Consider the following 23,849-nt stretch of genomic DNA (forward strand, 5'->3'; position numbering starts at 1 on the left):
AAGGAAAAGGCTCAGCAGCTTCGCCAGCCAAAGCCGAGTTGTTTGCCTTGTCTTTCCCGATTTATCTGGCTGAAATCCCAGAAGCTTAACTTTCCATGAGCAACACAACACACTCTTGCTTATTTACTCAAAGGACAGGTATCACACAAAAAAACACATAGGGAAAGAATAAAACAATACCCAGTACTGATTGGATAACAACTGAAGTAATATTGCATTACTAGACATCACATTTTTTTTGATCTTTTAAACATTTGGGAAGTTAATACGATTCATCTTTTGAGCTGTTCATCTTGGCTATAATTTTCAAACCCACAGCTCACAACAAACAGCACTGAGGTTGTTTAAGGCTTGTGAACCAGACATCATCAGTTGTTGTCTGATTTAGAGTGGAGATAGTGTATGGGCGCTGTAATCCCTCATGCTCCAAACCCTGAAAAGACCCCAGACCTTTGCCATCCTCATTGGACAGTTTGTGTAAAGAGTGTCATGTTTTGAAATGTTTGCCATCTTTGCTAAAATACAGTTTTTCTTAGTTTTTTTGTTTTTACAATATCCAGGCTTATATCCTGCAAGTTTTTGCTAAAACAGATTAGCATATGTGCAATGGTAGAGTAATATGTATTTCTGCCCCCTGGTTACCGTTTACAGTAGCTGACCGACATTACAAGAACAACAACGATTTTTTTAAATAATAATAATCAAACACACACGTGCAAGGCCAATGGGGGGAGCTTGCAGAGGGTTCTGGCTGCTTATTTAGTATGTTGGTGAGGACATATTTCATTTTGGCATGCCATTAGGACAAATGGGATTACATGGCTACTTTGTGCGCGAGGCTCACGCGCAGGTGAGGCAAGCTGCTCAGGCGCTGTCATCAGACACCCAGGGAATCATTGCTAAAGGTCAACGGAGTCTGCATCTGAATGCCAAAGCTTAGACACATTTGGAGTCGAAAGCAATTCCAAAAAATATCCGCTCATCCACTGTAAAAGCATAATTCTTGCCTCTCTATTTTGAAGGGTTATGGTGGATGATAAGAGACAGCGGGAATCAATTTTGAGTGAATGACAGGAATGATGCTATGAATGATGCATTCTTTTAAAAGAAGGGCGGGGGGAAGCCGCCGTTCATGAGCAAATGGGACTCTTATAAAAGTAAAAGTCTTATAATAGTGGAAAATTTTCTCCTTCCGTTCCATTCTGTGTGTAGATGAATTTGTGGATAAGTTACATAAAATGGCTCAGAGGAAGCATGTCAGAAAGCAGCAGGGGTATTTTATGCCTCTCAGAGGCTTAACACAGGTTTAACGAAGCACTCAAGAGGTTGTTGGTAGGCCCTGGGATCAGTCTCAGCAGAAGCAGGGTGAGCCCGACTTATGCACACATGGACAGAATAAATACTCATAAAATACCAGATTTTGCAGCTTCCCTGAAGGGCTCAGAAGTGATTCTGTTTTCTTGTCACTGTTTATTTCCTTTACAAAGGGGTCTCCTTGGGCCATCCTTATTTCATTGAAAGTTACATGAGTAAATGAAATAGTTTTCCCAAAAACAAAAATGCTGTCGTGTAGTCAACCACATGTCTTTATAAACCCTTCTTCTGTGGAAAACAAAAGACAAATATTCTGAATTATGTCTAAATGTCTTTTTTCATGCAATGAAACTCAGTATGGCCCATTTTTGTTCGGACACCAACATTCTTCAGAATATCTTATTTTATGTTCCACATTCACTGAAAGAATTTGTACAGATTATACAGGTTTGGAACAACATGAGAATTTGTAAATCATGAAAATCTTTGGCTGTACTATGCCTTTTAAAGAGCCTGAGGGAGACGAACAAAACACATGCAAACCTTGTCTTGATTACCACCATGAGTATACAGCACTGAGCATCTACAGAAAACAATGTGCCAGACGTGAGAGGACACATCAGTGAAATTTACCTTGAGGCCTCCACATCATTACTGATTGATGCAACAGCTTGCAGATACTACTGTCACTGAGCTTGTGTCAACAACATGATGACGATGATGATGACATCTGTCTTGTTTGAACTTATTTGTCTTTCACAGGTTTTAACAGTTCAGGAGGCATTTATGGAGAAACTTTCTTGAATAACAAACAGCTAATTTCTTTACAATACTGAATTTATGACTTGGATACAATTTTAGATTTAACATAGCAAGCACTAAGTCTGTCTCTATCTCTCTCCATATCTTTCCAGGCTGTGGCCTGGAGTTCCTGCTGGTACTCTGTGGGCTGGAGCTCTCCTGGTCCTGCCCACGTCACTGCATTTGCTACATGGCTCCCAGCACCGTCAGCTGCCAAGCCCACAACTTCCTGTCCGTCCCGGAAGGCATTCCTCCACACAGTGAGCGCATCTTCCTCCAAAACAACAAGATCCATCGACTACTGCGGGGCCACTTTAGCCCTACCACAGTCACTCTGTGGATTTACTCCAACAATATCACATATATCGAACCAACTACTTTCCAAGGGTTCACCTTGCTGGAGGAATTGGACCTGGGAGACAATCGCCACCTACGTTCACTATCTGCAGAAACATTTCATGGGCTGGGCCGGCTCCATGCCCTCCATCTATACCGCTGTGGCCTCAGTGCATTGCCGAATAACATCTTCCAGGGTCTCCGCAATCTCCAGTATCTGTACTTGCAGGTGAGACACTCACATAACTGCTTGTGTAACAAAATAAAATGGCACTGGTTGCATCTTGTACTACTGCAGTAGTATATAAATATATAACCAATATATAAATATAACCAATATTTTATTTCTGTGTCTAAAGGACAACCATTTGGAGTATCTGCAGGATGATCTTTTTGTGGACTTACACAACTTGAGCCACCTGTTTCTTCATGGGAACCGTCTGTGGAGCCTGTACCAAAATACGTTTAGAGGACTGGGGGCTTTGGACCGGCTGCTACTGCACCACAACCAACTTAAGTGGGTGGACCGCCTGGCATTCCATGACCTGCAGCGGCTCACTACCCTATATTTGTTTAACAACTCCTTGACGGAGCTAGCTGGAGAGTGTCTCACCAAGCTGCCTGCACTGGAATACCTTCGCCTAAATGACAACCCTTGGGAGTGTGACTGTAAGGCTTTATCACTGTGGGACTGGCTCAAAAAGTTTCGGGGGTCCACGTCATCAGTTGGTTGCGTGGCACCGGCAGAACTGGCAGGCAAAGATCTGAAGCAACTGAAGAACGAGGACTTCCCAAATTGTTCCGGATCTGAGTCCCTGCACCAGAGTAAGACTAAGACTTGGCCAGGAACAGAGAAAGTCTCACTGAAGCAGGAGCCCCATCCTGCTCAGCCTCCACAAACACACCCACACCACCCCCAACTGAATGAACAATACCCTTCCCCTCCCTCTCCCCTGCCCCAGCCACCCCCTGCCATAAATGGTGTACAAGCAGGACCGGGAGGGTCTCCGGAAATGGTCCCTGCTCAGAGGCCCGGCCGGTCTCGGAACTGCACACGACAGCGTGTCAGGGGCAGCAAGGGAAAAGGACCTAACGAGGTCCACATCTTAAAGGAGATGGCGGATAAGGAGTACTCCTCTCCCGATTTCACAGGGAAATATGATGAAACATCTGCTGATGGTTCAAACACACGCAGAAAGCACAAATGTACCCCCCGGACCTCTGTGCATCCCCCTAGTGGGGTCCAGCAAGCCACCAACTGGGGACACTCTCATCATACACATTTCTTTCTTTCTAGTATTCTGGGACCGCTTGTGCTCATTCTGCACTGAACTCTGATGCTGGACCATCAATGCTCCAGCATTCCCAGGCCTACTAAGTGTGTGTGTGCGTGTGTGTGTGTGTGAGTGAGTGAGTGAATGATAATGTGTGCTACATTTTATGAGGAGCTTTGCCATTTAGACTGAAATTGATGAAAACTGAACACCAGATGATATAAATTCCAAATTTGGGTTGGGCAATAAGAAGAATAGTGAAGCAAACCGAACATGCTTGCACTGCCACTGTTGTTGTTGTTGTTGTTTTTATTTTTTTCATTGTTCTGTTTTTAAAAAAAAGAACAATTACAATTTCTAAATGTAAAACAGTTTTAATGAAAGAAAGCACAGAGATGACCAAATAAAGGTGTAGAAAGAACACGTAATAGGAGGCACAAGTTAGCAACATAAATGGAGACTGTGTATAGGAAGCATATCCTACTGCTTAATTTTTCTTCAACATTTCTAACAACAAAACAAACATACATTAGACTATCAAATGGAACGGATGCTCCTAATTGTATATGTACTTCGCCCGTTGTTAAATATATCATATTATTGCCAAATAGATGCACAAATATATCTGTGTATATTCTCCTATGTTCAGGAGTTTCAACAACTGGTAGGACTTGCTTTCTTCACTGTGGGGATATTATTTAACCTCACAGAGTGATGTGAATCAACAAATGTACGAAATGAAAAAGTGTTATAAAAAGTCCTCCTAAACTGAATAGCCAGAACATGAGCAGATACATTCTCCTTACCTCAGAAAAGTTATAGCCTAAATATAACATTATTTTCTCTTTTTTTTATATTACTTATTTGTTCCCCCTCACACCTTTCAATAACTTCCTCTAAAAAGTGACTTCAGGTGAATCATTCTTGTTTTTGGATTGTATTGTTTTATAACAGCACAAAAAAGCCAATGGTTAAACTAGCTGCTATATTGTTCATAGAAGCAAATGAGACCCATTTTACCTCATCTGCTTCCAAAAAAACACTATTTGTGTATGTGTGTGTGTGTGTGTGTGTGTGTGTGTGTGTGTGTGTGTGTGTTTGTGTGTGTGTGTGCGTGCGTGCGTGTGTGTGTTCAGTATAAAAAAGCTGTGAAAAAAATAGAGTTGTGTTTGTTTCATGTCCTCAGTGTTGTTTGTTTTTTTTTGGCTGTGACTCACAAATGGACTGCTGATCGGGGGCCGACACCGGAGGGGACACAGGTCTAATTGAAGTGAACTATATTTTGAAAAGCACCTTCAGCTTAAGCCCGCCATTGAAAACATAGACACCTTTCTTTCTTAGAGTGGTGTGAAATCAACAAGTTTTAACAAGACAGACAAGAAGAAAAGAAAACAACTATTAGAAAAATACACACACAAAAACAAAATGTATCTTTAAGAGACTTGATGACAAAAAGCACATTTCAAATAAAAAAAGAAGACCTTTTGGAGTCATGGGCCTGATTGATTTCCTCTACAGTGTCTGTAAATGCAAATAGGAGTCCAGGAGAGGGACAATCCCATGAACACTCGGGACACTATGGATTACAGTCTGCTCCTGTTCTAAGACACACTTTGTAAAAAAAAAAAAAAAAAGAGAGAGAGAGAGAGAGAACTGGATCATCACAATCTGCAATGGAAATATTTATCAGTACTGACACTGATATCATTATGACATTTTTAATCAAAACAGGATTCCTGAATCACTGAAGAACCTCTCTTCAGAATGCAATTATTATTTTTATTATTATGATTAGATCTTTTTTCAAGATTTTCTTTTGTTTACACATTTGTTTGTTATGTCCGAAGGGCCCAATTTTCAGACTAAACTGCACAATCCGGTCTCCCCTCATCCCTCCCTCCCATCCCTTTCTCTCTTCTGTGTATCTCCATCCAAGTGATATGATGGTTTAACGAGTTGTTCTCAAAAAAAGAAAAAAAAAAGAAAAGAAAAACAGAAAAAACGTTTATAAAGATATTAAAATCTATATCTTCTTATGTTAAATGTGTTTGTTTGCATTTACTTTGCTTGTGTGTTTATAGATGTCGATAAAGCCTGACAGAAGATGCTTATTTACACATTTCCACCTCTCCTTGCTTTAATTATTAATTTAAAATTTGATTATTTGATACATACTTTTTTTTTAAAATAATTATTATTACATAAAACATCTAATTAAAATAGATATTCTGTAACTAAAGGCATTTTTAGAAAATATATCAAAGTTAATTTTTTTACTAAGTTAACTTAATTAACAACTACTGTTACCACTAAACCATTCTAAAGTTCAGTTTGAATTGAATTTCTAAAAAAATATATTAAAATCTGAATTATATTGATCTTGTTTTTAGGACATTTAGATGTTTTTACTGGAAAACAATAAGACATTAAAACTGATTAAGTTACATTTTTGCAGTGCAATTCAACCACGTCGGCAAGTTTTGTCCAAAACATCAAAGTTGGCTGTGTACCTTTCAATCTGTCTCTCTGGATCTCACTCTGAGTACACGCCACAGCTCCTCTGCATCTGAATTGAATTTACCTCTATGTATCCATGTTTACACACACACAACCAGAATATCATGAGTCATCATACATTAATATATGTGCTTGATTACATGGAGAGCTCAAGAACATCACCACCCACAAACACTATTAATTAAACCGATTAAAGCAATTTCACTTTACAAGTGCTGCACAGGCTCAAGTGTGAAGAAGCCTATTTAATCAGTGGAACATGCGAAAACTCATATAACTAACCCTCTATAAATCATCTCTGATGCATTGCATATTTATGAATGTCACTGCAAATCCGGAGATATTCAAGGTTATCGTAATGATTTTTAATCGGACTTTACAGCATAAATCCCATTTCCTCTCCCTCTATCCTATCCACCCACCGTGATGGAAATCGATTCCCACGTTAGAGTGTAAATTACTTTTTTTTCTCTCTTTAATTCTGATCAATGAAAAGAGGGGAAAAGTTAGTTTTCTGCATGGCAGAGGACGGAAGCAGAAATACATTTGAATTGATGAGCATCTCTAAAGTGATAACATGGTAGGTCTCGGCTCATTCTCTCTGACGTGCAATAGCTCGCTTCACCCCTCCATCTCCCTCTCTCTTACTCTTACTCTGTTCCCCATCCTCACCTCCATCCTGTAGATTTACAACATCCAGTGCATAAAGTAGGTTTTCACAGCAGCCTCAGTCATATTCAGTAAAACCGGCACTACGGAAGAAAACACAATATTTAAAAGGCAAAATATACAGTATGCAAACAACTATACTTGAGCTTCTGAAATACACTACTTGATGTCCAATGAAGATACTATAGCTACTATAGCTTAAACTTCATCCATTGAAGGGCAAAACAACCATAGAAATGCAGCATGGCTTCTCAATTTTTTGAAAGCCATAAATATTTAGATCACCTCTTAAAAGAAAAAAAACAAAGATATGTGAACAAACTGCAAGTTCTAGGCACTTGCGATCCATTTTACTTACTAAGACTGAGATATTTAAAAAATGCATACTATATACAGGCAAACAAGGCGAACAGATGAGCCCATATGAACGCAAACTACTATTGCATGTTAAGCGTTTTATTTCTGATGGTAAAATGCTTAACATACAATTTATAGCATTGTGTTCATATTCTGGGCACAGCTGCTTGCCTGTATATAGTATGCATTAACAATAATTTCAATATGTTTTTATATCACAGTCTTAGCACACTACTTAGTAGAAAACTGGAAAAATAACTGGTGGGCAGCAGAAGAAGCTTTGTTTTTCCCTCTAAGTGTGCGTTCAAGGATTGACGTGAAAAATATGCATTGTTATGGTCAGGTAGTGTAGAGAAAGTCAGATAATATTATTCCTAAATTCCACAAATCATGATATAAAATTTAAATAAGGCTAACTCTTTCAAACATTGTGCCATTTCAAGTTGCATGTGCATGACACTCGCTGCTCTGCAAATCATATCTCAACAATCGCCACAAGATGATGAAGCTATGGTTACATGCACAGATTCTCATCAGTCCAACTAGAGCTGCAATCCAGTGAAAATATCCATTTGTATGTGTATCACAAGTTTACTGCTGTGACACAAATCTGTGCAATAAAAATTCACAATAAAATATAAATTACATGCTCATACTTACATGCACCCCCAATTTCAGTCAGAAAGAAATTAAATGTGGATCAAACTCAGTCTGATTATTTTTAATCCTACAAAGGTTTAAATTGAGCTATCTGTTGGAATCGAATTACTAATGGATTATTAGGATGCATTTAAACATAGCTACTGTAATGCAAGTTTTGCAAACAAGGTTGTTATTGACAGATGGTAAAGACACAGTAAACCCACAATTTCACATGAAAAGAAGGTGCTTCTTAAAGGCACAGCGGCAAATAATGTATTATGAAAATGTTTTGTTTTGACACACACACACACACAAAGTTGACATTAGAGTAGTTATGCAAAAGTATGTGATGCAGATGCATTTTGCCTTGATGATAATCCCTGCTTGAATTCAAAACATTAAATATTTTAAGCACTTGCTAAAGGAATAAAAGCTGAACATTACTGATTCAGCTAAACCCTGGCAGTCATGAGGGTCACAGTCAGAAACACAAAAAAGACCTGTGGTATTTCTATTCCCAGCTCTCTGTTTTACTGCCATTTATTTGCACTGGAGGAGCTGCTTCAAAGCTTCTAAAAATAGCCTGAGTTCAGTCCTCTCACAAGTTCCCCCCCAAAAAAAGCCTGAATGAAGGAAAAGAGGATGTGAGAGGGAGCAAGGGCAGAGAGGGGAATGGGGTTAAAGGCAAAGAGGAGAGCTGTGGGCCAGGGAAAGAGGTTAGGAAGGACCCAATGGGGAAAAGGGTGATAAAAGAGACAGATGCAGAACAGATGGTGGAACGAGGGGAAGAGTGGAAGAGGCTCACCAGGCCACTGACAGAACTGGAGTATGAGAGTTACAGCAGTCAAGGGAAATGAGAGCTGATGAGGACCACCGGAGCTGAGGGAGAGAGATAATGAGGGCACGAAAGAAGGGGTGGATGATACTACAGTACTGAACACAGTATGGCTCTCATCAGCATTGCTCTCATCAGCAGCCCTAAGTAGTATTTGGACACTTAAGCCACACTTGAAAGTAAAATGAAATCAAAACTGACCCTTTTTAAATCTATTATGGATATTGCTATTCTTATTGTAACTGATTTTTTGTTAACTTTATTTCTAAGAAGAAAATTGCAAACAATTGCTGATCATAGGTGTTTACAACATTAAGACTCATTTTGTACATTTGGATATACTTGGAAACATGCTACAGTATATGGACACACTGACAGCACCTTAAATGTAAAAATGTTCTTCGTTCATCTTCAGAACACAAGTTAAGATATTTTTGAAGAAATGTGAAGCTCTCTGACCCTCCATAGAGAGCAACTGTAATATTCCCAGGTCCAGAAACGTAGTAAGGACATCGGTTAAACAGTCCATGTGACATCAGTGACTCAACTTAAATTTTTTAAAGCTACGAGAATTTTTGCACAATCTTTGCGCAAAGAAAACAAAAATAACAATTTACTCAACAATTTACTCACCCGAGTTACGTCTACCACCATTTTGAAGACAACCCAAGAACGTACAGTATTTGACGTAATCAGCATTGTTTACGTCCGGGGGGAAAGTGCACGCATGAATGTAATCTGCGCAATAAGCATTGTTTACGCTTAGGGGAAAACGTATATGCATTGTAATACTCTCTAAAATGGCGGAAGACGTAACTCAGGGGAGAAGAATGATTGAGTAGATTGTTATTTTTGTTTTCTTTGTGCAAAAAAAGTATTCTCGTAGCATTGAAAAAATTAAGTTGAGCCACTGATGTCACATGGACTGTTTTACCAATGTATTTACTACGTTTCTGGACCTGGGAAAATTTTTGTTGCGTTGCTGTCTATGGAGGATCTGATAGCTCTCAGATTTCATAAAAAATATCTTCATTTGTGTTGCGAAGATGAACGAAGGTTTATGGGTTTGAAACAACATGAGATTCGGTAATTAATGACGTGATTTTCCTTCTGGGGTGAACTAACCCTTTAAATGTGCCATATATACAAAGCTTTATGAGTTAATGTGCCACTGCGAGGCTGTACATGAAACCAAAAGGGGTGAAAGACTGTAGTGAGGAATCAAGTATGCAAGCGAGATGCACAGGTTTAATTGACTTCCTTTCACTGCAGAATGAGTTTAATTAAAAGCAAGCCTTTAGAAAATTAAAAAGTAAAAGAGTAAGAGACAAAGGAAGAGTGAGCGAGGAAAACCAGCAGGAAATGCAGAGAGAGGGAGACATGATAATTAACAGAATAAACGAAATGACACAAACGTCATAGCACCTGCCTCTCACTGCCTCCCCTCCCTCCACATGCAAGTCCCTCTTTCCCCAATCAATCACAAACCTAATATCATCTTCCTGTATGTAAGCCCTTCCTCTCTCCACTCCACTGTTTATTTATTTAGCCTGAAAGTCCCATTAGGCCCTGCTGAACTTCACTCATCTCAGCTGCATATAAAACAGCAGGCGCTTTATAGCTAACATGACGCTATTTGACTCTGGAAGTCAAACTTTACCTGCCAAAAGTGCAAGAATAAAATACAGTATGCATAAAAAGAGACTTATTCAATCCTTGATGATTTAGCTTGTAGTAGTTTTTTACCGGTTTGGTTTTTAACCTGTCATGACAGAGTTATAGCTGCAAACTCCTCCGCTTAAGAAAGTGCCGCCAGCGGTCAAGTGCAGTCTGGTGTATCCACAACCTTTACCGTGATTTACTGTAGCTGTTTATTACCGTTTGGTAAAAGACAACTGTACTCACTCACAGAGCAGCAGCGTGCTGAAACCGTCTCTGTCAAGCTAAAGGCTGATCAATGGCTGTAATTAAAAGGTCGGATCAATTTCAGCTGGGGCAACCCAATAAAAGTTGGGCTCAAACTGCACGGCCCGTAGCCCCATCAGTCCTGAAAAAATTCAAAGCTGAGACGAGACCCTGAGCAGTGAGACTAATGACATACACAGCACTTTCTGCCTTTCAATTAATCTCACACACACACACACACACACACACCCCGGCCTGACACCACACTACACTCCCAAACGCAAAACCAACCACATCCCAAGGTTTTATTTTCCTCTTTGGAGAACTTGTAGCCAATGTGCAATTTGTCCTTTGATTTTTATCTCCTGTATTTTTGTAATTTTCGGAAGTGTCTTGAATCTCAATTTTTGGGATACCTTGTCATTACTTACCACAATGTAGTTTTTTAAACCTTACTGATCCAAAACTTTTGGTACAGTAGTGTAGATTCAAAATAAAGTATTTATTTCCTGTTTTCACAGGAAAAATAAATAAATAGCACATGGGTCTGGAGCAACAAAAAAATGCAAAAATGAACAATCCCTTTATCTTTCAGTCTAAATTACCACATTATGTCTCATCGGGTCTACATTTTCCTCCGGTCATTTATATAGTTATATTAGCCCATAATCTGTTTCAATTTGCATTGACTATTGTTATACAGAAATGACACGGGAGAACATCATAATCCTCCAATAACATCTGCTTAATCACCTTGTTTCAACCGTACAGAGTCACTGAATCCTCAGTCCCTCGTGTCCTCAGGGCCAAATAAACATTCTCAATAATGAACCGCCAAATTAATCACAGGCTGGAGGACATCCCACACAGAAGCAGGTTCACACTGAGGGCGACGCACTTGTGCACTGAATTGAGGACTCTTACGCTAATGAGTTTTGAAGAATCTGTGACAGACGGAAGCTCTCGTAAACAAGTGTTTCTCTTCCTCACTGCTGTCCAGAGGCCTGGTATGAGAAACAAAACCGTAGAAAAGAGAATCACACATGAGATTGTGGCATTATTGCTCCTACACAGCAATGGGATTAAAAGGAGAGCAAATGGAATTTTCCTGCTACTGTTTTTCTCCTGAGAAAGAGATTCTGGTATTGTCTACTCGGGAGTTTCAGAAAAGATCTCAACAATCTGAGAAACTGTGCCGTTTGCCAACATGTAAAAGTATGTTATGATAATATCACTGCTATCAACTCAAATTTCAAATTAATTTCAAAAATAAATTACAATATAATATAAAAATAAAATCATAACTTGATTACTTGGACATGATTATTGCATGCACCATATCTGTTATTGGCTAATATTAGAGATTTTTAAATGATTGAAAATGGTCGAAATTACACATTTAACTAATATTTACACTGTTTTTGTATTTGGATTAAAACTAGCATCATCAAATGTCTTAAAGGTATAGTTAATCAAAAAATGAAACTTCTGTCATCATTTACTCACCCTCATGCCATTCCAAACCAGTTTGAGTTGCTTTCTTATGTTACATGAAATAATATATTTTGAAGATTACTGGTAATCAAACAGTTGGTGGTTGCCACTGACTTCCATAGTAGGGAAAAAAATACTATGGAAGTCAATGGTAACCACCACCTGTTTGATGACAGAATTTTTATTTCTTTCATCTGAATTTTGGAGGGGTTTTTTTTCAGTGCATTTGCTTCCATAGACTTGCAGCCAGAAGAGAAAAAAAAAGGATATGATGTGTCAGTGAAGCTTGGCCTTTAATTAAAAGGTTTAAGATTAACATGAGGCTGATTAACATGAGGACGTTCATCTTGTCTGTCATCACATATCTTTCCTGACTGGTGAGAATCGCTACAAACACTGCATCTTTTGTCAGATGACAAAGGCTTTGAGATTCAATGCAGAGATCAAGGCTGAGACTTTAGACACAGTTCCTCGCCCCAAAATGCATTATAAAACATAATCTCTTGATTTGCCTTCTCCCTCACATCGGTGTCATTTTGGGGATCGGTGTCAGCTGCGGAGCTGCCTCTGCCTCTCCCCCTGCAGCTCTTCCTCGACTACAGTGCCGCATCAACTTTTAAAGCAAAAGAGAGATGGAAGAGTCACTCTCTCCACCTCCTTTCTCTTCTGCACCGTGGGAGGCTACGCTGCTTATGAGACGGAATTCAAACTTTTTCTCTGTCTTTTTATTTTACTCGGTTTCTCCTCTCTCTCTCTCTCTCTTTCTCTCTTGCCAGGAGCAACATGCTCTCTCTGAACTCACACTGACAGAAATGACTGTGCATCTCTCTCAGACAGACACAAGCCCATACTATCCACAAGGCATAAGATGACTCATGCCAGCACATACATGTCTAAACACAAGTGCTGTGTTTGACAGGTACAAAAAGTTAGGCTAGCCAAGTATAAATGGACTGAGGGCAAGTTCAAGGACAACTAGTAAACCAAAACTGAACTGCAAGAAGTAAATGTAACTAATATATAAAGTATCTAAACATCATTAAAGTAAGTTGATTTAGAAGCAAGATTAAGTTTCCAATAATTATCTGTACGAACATACGATTAAACGAACATACTAACATATTAATGTATGCATGGGTTTTATTTATAATCATTATTTTGCATACTTAAACAAACACCAATTGTATTAGCAAGATGCCAAACACATGCAAAGATAAACCAGCACACAAAATTATTAGGAAATATATATATATATATATATATATATATATATATATATATATATATATATATATATATATATATATATATATATATATATATATATATATATATATATATATATAGCTATGGCAAATAAATAAATAAATAAATAAATATAGATATGTAATTCATGAACATCGGAGGGGGTTGGGGGGATAATATATCCTGTTTTATTATAAAACACTAATTAAGAGAAACATTTTTAAAGCACATATGTCTGCCTGGCCTAGACTCATTCTCAAGCTCTCAAACAGTCTTGTCAGTTTTGCTCTAGTAAGCATGTATCAGTCAGTAAAATTATAGTCTTTAAACCAGGTGCAACATTCATTCTGGAAGAGTGAAAAAGGCAGCTCATTATGATTTATATTGGAGTGGTGAGTCCTTATTTCCTGCAGAGCCACTCACACAAAATACATTTCTTCAGTACACACAAAATTACAACATGTCATGAGACAAGCAGAATACTACAAAAGAGAGACAGACCCATTTACACACTGTGAAAATGCACCTTTCTCTTCCAATTGTTTATCTGTGATTGAACAGAATGCAGATCTACTTTTTAAAACATCCATGAAGCCCATGACGGAACGTGTCATTTGGACCAATTTGTTCCACTTTGAGAATGTGAGCCTATACTGAGAGATGTTGCAAGCGGGAAACACTGTGTAAAATTTCCTGGTGGGAAGGGATGTGATATCTGACAACTCTATACTGCATAACTGTCTTATATTGATGCAAGCTAATGATATTAGAGGTTTATATCCTCTCATTTCAGATGTAGATGACAGTGATCAAGTAAATGCAGTCAATCCCTTTTACACCTGGCATTCTCTCCTTTTGTGGAAGGAAATGTAATACGGGTTTTGAAAGAATTTTTCTTCATTATTAATTTCAAACATTCAAACACACATTCAAACATCAGATCAAAACCCAGAATGCATATGTATCATATTAGTACAACCATATTGAGTAACAAACAATAACAGTCCCAGTGACATTTACATTTAATTTATAATGTTAATACCAATCTATCCTAATGAGTCCTGGATAACAGGAAAGGGATCTATTCATCTCTCAAGCAATTATTACTGTGACCCCAAATAAGCACTACAAAACTGCTCTTAATCAAAAGATATCATAAAAATAATGCCACAAACAACAAAATTTGACAAACAAGATCAATAAAATGCAGTTACCATCTCCATCCTTCCAGGTAGCGTGCGTTGGTCTGGAAATTATTTCAATCTCCCTTGTGGCTGTTGTAGTAAAAATATCCCCGTTTTGGCCGAGGTTGGCTATTGTTTTTGTTGTTGTGGTTATATTCCCAGCGGAGAAACAATCAATCGGCCCGGCCTTGAAAACATTTTACCAGTCTCATCAATGTTTCGATCATGCAGCTTTCTTTCCTCCCTCGTGAATTTCTTTTGCCAATCTCACTTTAATTGGCTTTTTGTTTATAAACTGCTAGATATTAATGTTCTAATAACTAAGGCTTTCTAAATATCACTAAGGTAATTCAAGTAATGGCTTCCCTCTTCACGGCAGAAATATCTATGGTCTCAGCTGTCCGTTTTCAGAAATGTTATCATAAAGCAACCAGATGTAAACAAACATATAAACTGATTCATATAAACTCTGCTTGGAAAGGCAAACCACTCACGTGACACAATACAACATCACTGTAATTCATAGCATAGCTTCTCCCTGACCCCCAATTTTCCTCCACTTTTCTCCAATGTAATGCAATTTTATAAACATTGATCATAAACACAATAGAATAAAAATAGGAACATTTTATTGATCTGAGTTTGTTCCATAGCCATATATATAGGTTTACTTGTTTTATATTATTGTTGTTGTTTGTTTGATTTATTTCACAAATGAAGAAAGGGGTTGTATTAACCTTTGTTATAAATTCTCATAAAAATACATTTTCTAATATGGTGCCAATTTTGTTTGATTTCCAACATGAACATTAAACAATGTAACACCAGTTACACAAATAAATTGAGCATATGAAAAGAAAGTCATTTTATGTGCACATTTGAACAGCTTCTAACTCTCAACTTTGACCTTGGAAGTTGAAGTTTTAAACACTGATAATGCCAGCGCCAAAGGGGACAAGCAATTTTTCTTTATTATTTGCATTATAAGTTACATATTTTGACTTGCTTTTTGCACAGTTGTTAGATGCTGGACTCAAGTTTAACATTGAGAAAAAAATTATTTAATAAACAAATAATCAAATAAAATGGTAAATCCCATGTTACCAAGGGGACAATGTATTTTCAGACACCTTTTTTTAAATGTGCAAAACGATATAAATATAAACCATTTTATATTTTTCATAAACTTGACTATTTAAAACATTTTGGAGTGAAGAGTCAAGATAAACCATATGGTTTATTGCCATATTTGATAATGACCAGATACAAAATTACACAACTGTTGACATCTCATGTGATAAGAACCTATTCTAATTTGCTCAAATAGTTTGTTCTTGGATGAATCTGAGGAAAAATGTTTGTTCATACTATTGATTCCTTACCAATTCTGAGCACAGTGTAAGTTCTTGGGATCTCTTCAGAAATTCTAAAGGAGTCACGTTTACTAGTGGTTTTATATCAAGAAAAACGTTTGAGATACAGAAAAGTTAAATAACAGTCTCCATTTGCTTTCCATGTAATCTGTTTACCATCTAGGATAAACATTAAAGAGAGATTTGTTTGCATTTTTTTGTACTTCATTTGGAATGGGAAAACATGAGGACCTTGAGAACCAAGAGGTGTGACAGATGTAAGGAATGTCTAGATCGGCTTAATATTAATCCGGGAATAAAACCGCTTGAGCACTACTCCCATCTGGTGAAATGGCATGAAGAGATAGCTCCAATAGACATGTAAAAAACTAAGTCTGGAGGCATCTCACTCTGAAGGTCTGCCCGGGGGACACAGAGCCCCACATCACATGGTGCTGACAGCACTGAGGAACACAGACCTGTGAGTGGCATTCTATCACTGGGGAGCACACTGCAGTGTTCTTCACACACACACAGCCCAAATACAGATGGAAAAACTATTGGTGAAAATAGGAGCTCCGTTCCTCCAAGGACATTTCTCAGCATAGTTTTGTTTGTATGTAATGCAGAGAGAGCAAGAGAAAGAGAGAGACTCTCGTGCTTCCAAAACTAGTATTATGTTACCAAGGACCAATCCAGCTGATATTTCTAAACAGCCTAAAATGTCAAGGTTTGGCTTTATCTTTCAAATGTTTTGATTGCTAAAGGTAATGCCTTGTCGATTGCTTGACCAATAGCGTGCATGCATTGGTCATAATCGACCAATCATGGCGTGCGAGAAGGTGAGATATACAGAGAACGGTTAAAGCAATGCAAATACACGTACATATAATGTATGAGCGATTTTTTTTGACACTTCAGCTAAGGGTATTGAGGGTGGAAGAGCACTGTTCATTCACTCCTGTGACCTTCGGGTTACAAGTCCAACTCTCTAACCATTAGGCCACAGGTCTCCCTTTAGAAATGTCGGCCAGAAAATGCCCAGAAGAAATGGATATAGTTAAACTCAACCAAAGCATCTGTGGATCACTAAACAAAGTTCATATTGCTCTGATGCGTTTCCTGTGTGGCTCACGGCATCATCGCATTAACCTGACTGTGGATCCTCCATTCAAATCTTGAGGAGGTGAATGAAGGGACAGTTATTAAAACAGCTCAGCTCTCCAGTGCCTCACTGTGTCCTTCTCCTCAATCTGCCCTCCTTAGCCTAAACCAAGTCAATTAAAATCAGACTTGTCAGATCAAACAGACTTCCATTTACTTTTGCACACATAACAACCCCCTGAAGAATGCAGGGAGGCTGAAGAGCAATTCCTTTTATTCACAACTAGAGAAGGATCAGGAGAAGAAAGCTGACGGTCGAGGACAGGCAAGTGCTCAGCCAGGAGATCCCATGATGCATTCGCTGCTCGATACGTCCCTCACAGCTGCTCCAGTTCAATTAGGAAAGTGGGGTGTGAGTCCTTTTGATCTGCTTGAGGAGACAGTGAATAAGCTACGATCTTCACATGAATGCAGGATGATTCTCTTTCCCTCTCTCTCTCTCTCACACACACACACACACAATCTCTTTGCATACTATAGTTAAAATGATTTAAAATCAACTATTCTTTTTTATGTGGCTAGATGATATGCTTGTTATCACAAGCAAAATTGTGATATTGCCTTTATAAAAGTTCAGTGTATTAAAATGTTAATATTGAATCACTTAAATTTTACACACAATACTGCCAGTTACTTGTGCATTTAACCCCACTTACTAAAACAGTCTGAATCCACTGTGGAACTAAAGGTGAATGTCCACTACAGTGGCCACTTACTAGAACGCCTCGGCTTTGTGGTGTCTCTGTAGCGAGTGCGTATAATCTTTGTTTTCTTCAGTGCATGGCCAATATAATCATCATAGATACTCTGGATTACAGTTGGAAAGATGCAAGCTTTGTTTCTGAATGCCTAAAGTAACAATATGCTTTCAATTTTATAAACTTTTGTAAACCCAATAGGAATAATCACAATGAAGCATCCAAACTGCAATATTTAATATTTTTATATAACAAGTGCAAAACATCCTATGTGTTAACAATATGCTTTATACACACTAAATCCAACATAAACTCCAGAATTATCTGCATATTGTTAAAAGCTCAAGGCAGAGGTCACTAACTTGAGGAGTGGATGCTGAGTTGCCATATCCTTCATACTGATATTAATTATATTATTACATTATTTCTTGTTTGACTATTAATCAAGTTACGGCAGGAGTGAAATGTGGAACCTTGAGAATGTGCGCTTATGAGATATTAAAGAATCCTACCTTATGCTGTACTTCTACTTTCTAGGATGATGACTTCATATTGTGTGTGTAACGAACCATTCTGATAAAATTCTAGCTAGGGCTAGGTGGCCTTGAAGTTCTGCTAAGTTTTCTGAGTATGTGTGTTAGTATCTGTCTAGCTCAGACAGTCTCAGGACAAACGTTCAACTGCCAATGTCCAGCGTATCAGATATACGTCTTTGGAGAGTTTATCTAGGTTTTGCAACCAATCAGAATATTGTTGACTTCTGCATTGACGCAATTAGTATCCTCTGTCAGGGTATAAATGTTGTTGAGCACTGAAGCTGACTTCTGATGAAACTGCAAACCATGTTCTTCAGTAAATGTTTCTTTAATTGAACGCATGTCTGACTCCTGGTCTTTATTCAACATATATGGTCCTTGGGTTTTAACTGTACATTCCCCTAGAACCTGAACCTCACAGTGTCAATCCCAAAAACCACAGAGCCAGCATGGAACTCAACTCCCAAAGAAATTAATCGAAAATGCTCACTCTGTCCCGCTCACTCCGGGTCAGTGGACACACAGAGTAAATGCAGAGTTTCTGCAAAGTACTCAGTTTTGGTGCCTGTGGTTCCTCAGTGAATCAGGGTTTTGAAACAGATTTGTTGAGTGAATAATTCAATGACTCATTCAAACAGCAAGTCACTTGTTCATTGCTGAATCAGATTTTAAACAAATTGAATGATGGAATGAATGATTCACTCATATGGGCTTGCTTCATTCATGAATGAATGATTCAGTTTTTTGAATGATTTAATGACTACTTTATATAACCGGTTAATATTGCATAACCAACCAAAACTTGTGTTTAAATGATGGCTATATTATACAGTCTATAGAAACTTTCAACAGAAAGCAGATTTCTATAGTCTTTGAGGAAAATTAATTACATAGTAAGCATGACAAAATGTTCTGACAATAAATAATGGCTTTAAACATAAAAAGTGTTATAAACTGCTCAATGTCCAAAAAACGAAGGATATTGAATTAGATATTTGACAACAACAAATTTCAATCTAATATAAAAAGATGACAAGGTCTCGTTTTATTACACTGCTCACACTAGAACGAAAGACAAAGTCAACGCAGGACATCAGACAGCACTGAGATTAGACATATTTCAGTGAACATCTAGCATACCTCTATAGTTAATGAAACTGTGCCACAATGCAATTCAATTATGTTAAACACACTCAGCTTCCAGTAGAATGAAAACAATGAAACGGCTGTGCACAAATATGCCACTGCAAACTGCTGACAAAGGCCTTTGGTCTAACTCGCAGTTTGTACTACACGTACTGAGGCAATACTTTTTTTTTCCTTCTTCTTCTTTTTTTTTTTTTTTTTTTTGTTGTTGATTTATAACATTTCTAGATAGATATTCCCTCTGCCAAAAAATGGTTTTTGAAGTATGAAATTAACTTTTCAGGGGGATACAGTATGTGCCCCGTGGATGTGATTTTCAGGGGCTTTCTTATATTTGAGGGCATATTTCTTTCTAACCCTATGAAAGATGTGTCATCCTTGTGTCAAATACTTAGATGTAATCAGTTCATTAACATAAATCTATAGTAACATAGTAATTTTTTCCCCTCCATTTTATGGAAGTCAATGGCTATCAGCAACAATTTGGTTACAAACATTCTTCAAAATGTCTTTGTGTGTGTATGTGTGTGTGTGCGTGTTCAACAGAAAGAAACTCGTACAGGTTTGGAACAACTTGAGGGTGAGTAAATTATGACAATTTTATTTTTTGGGTGAACTATTCCTTGAACAAAAAAACAAAACAAAAAAAAAAGCTAAGGAATTCATTACCAGCCCGCCACAATTTCAGAGGCATTTTTGATTCATTTTTGACCCCACATTTTTGACACTAGACTCATCTGATATTGTTCCCTAATTTCAAGAGCAGCATACAAAAGAGACAAATTCTCTGTGAATCCAGATCTTATGTTACAGATACTTTCAATTAGTTTAACAGAGCTCCGCTGCAAAATCTCATTAGGAATTTTATAACTTGAATATTTGAAGTTCTTCTAATGCTGTCACAACATTTATTACACAAAACCCTAATTTGCATAATAAGTGATAAGGGCATGCATAATGACTCCCATTATACTGACATGACAGGGGGATTCAGGTTCCTTTCAGCACCTCCTTTATTACGAGACTCGAGCAGCCATGATGATTATTAAAGATGATGCTGACCTGTAGGAACTTACAGAGGAAGATGCGGCACTGACAATGACTGAATTACTTAAAAAAATAATGCTTTGCAGAAAGACTTTGAATAAGTCAGTGATGTCTTCATGCATTAGGACTGTGAGAGTTTACGGAGAGGTTCCCATGTCTCATCTGATCTTGTCACCTAAGACAAGAGAGCCATGACGTAATGGCACATATGATACGCCTCATTTTGGAGAAATAATCACCAGTGCTTCAGCAGAGATCAGGTAAAACGTCTGCCGCTCTCCCCACTTTTTACTTAGCCTAACATTTTGTCAGCGTGTCAACAAGGCGCACTTTAAACATGACAGAGGGTCGACATATACAAGGCACAGTAATGACCCCGCCACACAACGAGAAGACAGGTCACGTCGACGTCACTCACTAAACCAATGATTCTCTAATGAGCCTATCAGCACAGACACAAGAAGGTCGTGCAGACCTTGTGACGAGATAGAGACAAAACATAATCTGATGAACTGCCATATTCCATAACTGCCATCCAGCCCAAACGAGAGCAGCGCTGAGCTCAGAAAGGTGTCAGCGGGGAGCAGATTCTGACATTAAACAGTAAGAGCATTATCATCTTCACCCTGACAAAGCCAAAGACTAGTTTAAGATGATACCTGTGAAAGGGTTTAATGTCACACAGTGGGAGAGCTTAACAATACCACCAGCTGTCAGACAGGATGTGCCTGTGAGGGCAGTCAGATGTCCTACATCCAAATCTAGAGGATGTTTCGCATTTGACCTCCTGTAAAGTAGGTCTAGTATTAGGGGCGTTTCATGCACTTCACAATGAAGAAGGATTAGCCCGCCATGCAGCAGCAGGGGACAGAATTAACAACGGAGAAAAAGAAATGCATTGTTCTGCTATCACATTGGCTATATTATTGGATCTGCAATAGATCATTCTACAAAATGGGACCATGAATTTGAATTAATTTAGTCAACAGGATGCAGAAGTAATGAATTTGAAAGGAGTTTTAAGCCAACAAAACACATAATTTCCTAAAATGCCATTATTTAATCAATTCAGTAATAAGGTCAGTAAGATTTTTAAAGAATGCATTCAATTAAAGACATTTATATTGTTACAAAATATTTATATTATTTATATTTTCAATAATAAAGCTTTCTCAAGCACTAAATCAGCATATTGAAATTATTCTGAAGGATCATGTGACACTGAATCATGTGACATAACTATTGTAAACTCTTTAAGGACCAGGTTTTCTCCCATCATTTTCACTTTATGTTATGTTGGTCAGTAGTTGGGCAGCATTAAAACCTCAACACAATCATCATGATTTTGTACAGGAAATAGAGAACCAACCGTTTGTCCTCGAGTTTAATGCGTTGACTATATATTTAATGTTTAAATGACTAGAAAATTGTTAGAAAGACGCAGTTTTGGTTACCATTGGCAGAGAAAAAAAAGAGAAATTTTTCAAAAAAAAGAAAGTCATATAGGTATGGAATGGCATAAGGGTGAGTAAATGATAACAGAATTTTCAACCATCCCCAACCTTCAACTCTCAAGAAAAACACACAGTCTTATTTTCAATTGCCTGCACAGAAAAAAATTAAATCAACTGATCGATAATTGCAATAAACAGAATAAACAGAAATACACAGCCTCTTTTAAGTGGTCATAAATACTGTGCTTAATGAGGGAGCATTTATAGCACTAGTCTGGACACAGCAGAGCAGAGCAGTAGCTTCCTGACACAAGGCCAATAAACATAGCCAGTGCCAGCACACTAATCAGCTAAACCAGCCATACGGCATTCACTTCACGATGACCAGACACCGGGTTAACTATACAACGAGAATGAATGACTGTAATTGTGGAGTAACCTGGCCTTGTCTTACTCACTGCTAAGGGAATTTTAACTGTATTTCATCCCAGACACTTATGAGGTCATATAGGAACCCAATTTCGCCGGAAACAAGGGTTGTGGTGTCATGGGATTCATTTGATGTCATATCAGACTCTGTGCGAATTCCTTGATCTCAGGGCAGAATCTCTAAGCTACAACTGGCCATGTGATTTTCCATGAACAACCGGTTACTTGCAGTTTCTGACCTAATCCTATCTTCCCCTTACAGTCCTTTTATCTGTGACCAACCTCCCATCTCTGCTCCGTCCAGCAGCGCTTTCATTCCACACCACCTCCTCCCAATCTTACTGTCTTACTTCCACAGTCCATTGAAAAGCCATCTGAAGCCATAATCAATTCCAGCTGAATCAGTAACAACTGGCTAGGAGGAGCAAGAGGTGGCAGTGCTCATTGAGCTGTCAGTCAAATACTTGCTCCAATCTTAGAGTCCACAGCATTCCTAGCCGTGGGCAGGGTGAACACAGAAAGAAGAAAAAGCTGCTGAGGTCCCTAGTGCAACGTTTGAAATTCCAAACGGGTAATGAAAACACTTCAATCTACGCCATCAAATGCAGAGTAATCGAAAACGGTTCTGTCGGAGTGTAATCTTTATTACCGCCTGTATGTTTATCAACTTGGGATTGAAGCAATTTGATGGAAAGGACTGTGGTTTAACTGGGGAAAGTTTTTTTTGTGAAACATGTCTGCTGCCGGTAAGATAATTGCTTGGTGATTTTAAGGTTACTAGGTAGTGCAAAGTTTGTAGTATTTTTGGAAAATGATGGAGGAAAACATAAATAACATATTTTAAAACAGGGAAAACAAAACAAAGAGTGCCAGCAATGCATTTGTTCACCTGACATGATACTTTTTCTTCACTAGGCAGAGCATGGTGCCTGGTGGGAGATAGAGCTAACTTTTTCTGGGGTCCACATACAGACACAGATGACTAATGTGTGACTGCTAGCCTTGGTCTTAAAAAAAAGGCTTTTAAAGGACCAACAACAGACCCAGAAAATTGTAGTTATATATCTTCTCTTAATTCGGTTGAGAAGATCACATCTATTGTGTATGTGTACATTCTTCATGATTTTCCATAAAAGTAAGTAAGTGATACAGGTCTGAAATAACATGAGGTTGAGCAATTGATGACAGAATGTAACTTTTTGGGTGAATTATTTATATGTATATTTATTTATTTATTTTATTATACTCTAAATAAGAAACTAAAACTGCCATTAGGTGGTGTTAAATGTCTTTATGAATAAATCATTGAGTCATTCATTCATTCAATTCGTTCAATCTGCTGATTCATTCAGGAATGGAGTAAATGGCTCACTTCATTCAAAATGTGGATTCATTTGTAAACAAATCACCGCTGTGTTGCTCGAAGAGACACAACAGTTCAGCTGTGGCT

The 23,849-nt window shown here is 38.1% G+C and overlaps 1 protein-coding gene across 1 annotated transcript in view; it reads left to right on the forward strand.

Moving 5' to 3' along the window:
- The window catches only part of rtn4rl1b (reticulon 4 receptor-like 1b), a 149,014-nt gene extending 144,175 nt beyond the window's left edge, over positions 1–4,839 (forward strand). Inside the window, exons 2-3 of the mRNA XM_026226451.1 lie at positions 2,229–2,680; positions 2,811–4,839. Of these exons, the coding sequence (XP_026082236.1) occupies positions 2,229–2,680; positions 2,811–3,782 (1,424 nt within the window). The 3' untranslated portion in view covers positions 3,783–4,839. The remainder of the gene's footprint in view (positions 1–2,228; positions 2,681–2,810) is intronic.
- The last annotated feature ends 19,010 nt before the right edge of the window (positions 4,840–23,849 follow it).

Source organism: Carassius auratus, chromosome 40 (assembly GCF_003368295.1).
Source record: "Carassius auratus strain Wakin chromosome 40, ASM336829v1, whole genome shotgun sequence".
Classification (NCBI taxonomy): Eukaryota; Metazoa; Chordata; class Actinopteri; order Cypriniformes; family Cyprinidae; genus Carassius; species Carassius auratus.